This window comes from Nicotiana attenuata, unplaced genomic scaffold (genome assembly GCF_001879085.1).
Source record: "Nicotiana attenuata strain UT unplaced genomic scaffold, NIATTr2, whole genome shotgun sequence".
NCBI lineage: Eukaryota > Viridiplantae > Streptophyta > Magnoliopsida > Solanales > Solanaceae > Nicotiana > Nicotiana attenuata.
The window spans coordinates 3615-4708 of NW_017693414.1; the positions used below are offsets into that span (position 1 = coordinate 3615).

The 1094-nt window shown below is 38.0% G+C and overlaps 1 protein-coding gene across 1 annotated transcript; it reads left to right on the plus strand.

Annotated features, from left to right (window-relative positions):
- Positions 1–449: 449 nt before the first annotated feature.
- LOC109222583 lies at positions 450–1079 on the plus strand (the record flags this gene model as incomplete). The annotated part of the gene is made up of 1 exon (XM_019386926.1): positions 450–1079. A coding segment is annotated over exon 1 (630 nt), but the record flags the coding sequence as incomplete, so codon positions are not given.
- Between the last annotated feature and the right edge of the window lie 15 nt (positions 1080–1094).

Below are 1094 nucleotides of genomic sequence, written 5' to 3' on the forward strand. Positions count from 1 at the left end.
CCAGGAGGAACAGGCCAACAAGCAGATAATAGTAATGTAAAAACAAAAGATAAAGTGAGTGAAGCTACAGAAGGCATGCAAAAGAAAAAGTTGCAGGATGCAATAGGAATTACTGTCCCATTGATTCCTGTACAGATGCAACTCAGTGATATGCAGGGAAAGAAGGAAGTTGCTCATCAAACCTATGAGGCAAATATTGTGGAGGTCATAGACATTCAAGGGATAGATGAAAATTAGAAAAAAGCAGAACATATAGATAGAGATATGGATGAAGAGTCAACTGCTCAAAATTTCCTTAATGTAGCTAAGCAGGGAGATTTATCACCAAGACATTTTGACCAGATCAAGTCTGCAGCTAAAGGAAGAAAGAAACAATCAAAGGAGGCTTCAAATGCACCGGCGGGAGGAGTTCAAACTAGGAGAACACTGTCCAAATCCCAAAATTTATAATGGATGCTATCATATGGAATGTAAGGTCAGTGAACACTAAGCAAGCTTTTGAAAGAATAATTACAATGCATAGACAACATCATTTTGAATTTATTGGGGTTCTGGAGCCTATGCAACAATCTAACAAAATTGAGAGATATAGGGCAAGGATTGGGTTAGCACAAGCTGTGGTAAATGTTTCTAATAAGATTTGGGCCTTCATAGATGAAGTTTTTGAAGTTGATATTATGTATAATATGGCACAGCATCTGACTCTGAGACTAGTACATACTGAAACTCATGTTGAGATGGTTCTTACTCTAATATATGCAAAATGTGATCATATAGAAAGGATTGAACTATGGGACTCTTTATATGCAATGGCTTCAGATATGAGTGTTCCCTGGTTGGTAGGAGGAGATTTTAATGTGATCTGGGATGAAGAAGAAAAGTATGGAGGATTACCTGTGTCTATCAATGAAGTAGATGATTTTAGGCACTGCATTAATACCTGCAACTTGACAGATTTGGGTTTTAAAGGGAGTATGTATACATGGTGGAATGGGAGATCTGAGGAAGATTGTATCTTCAAGAGACTGGATAGATGCTTTGGGAATACAGAATTGCCGCAGACTTTTCCTGGCTTGGAAGTTACTCACTTGTCC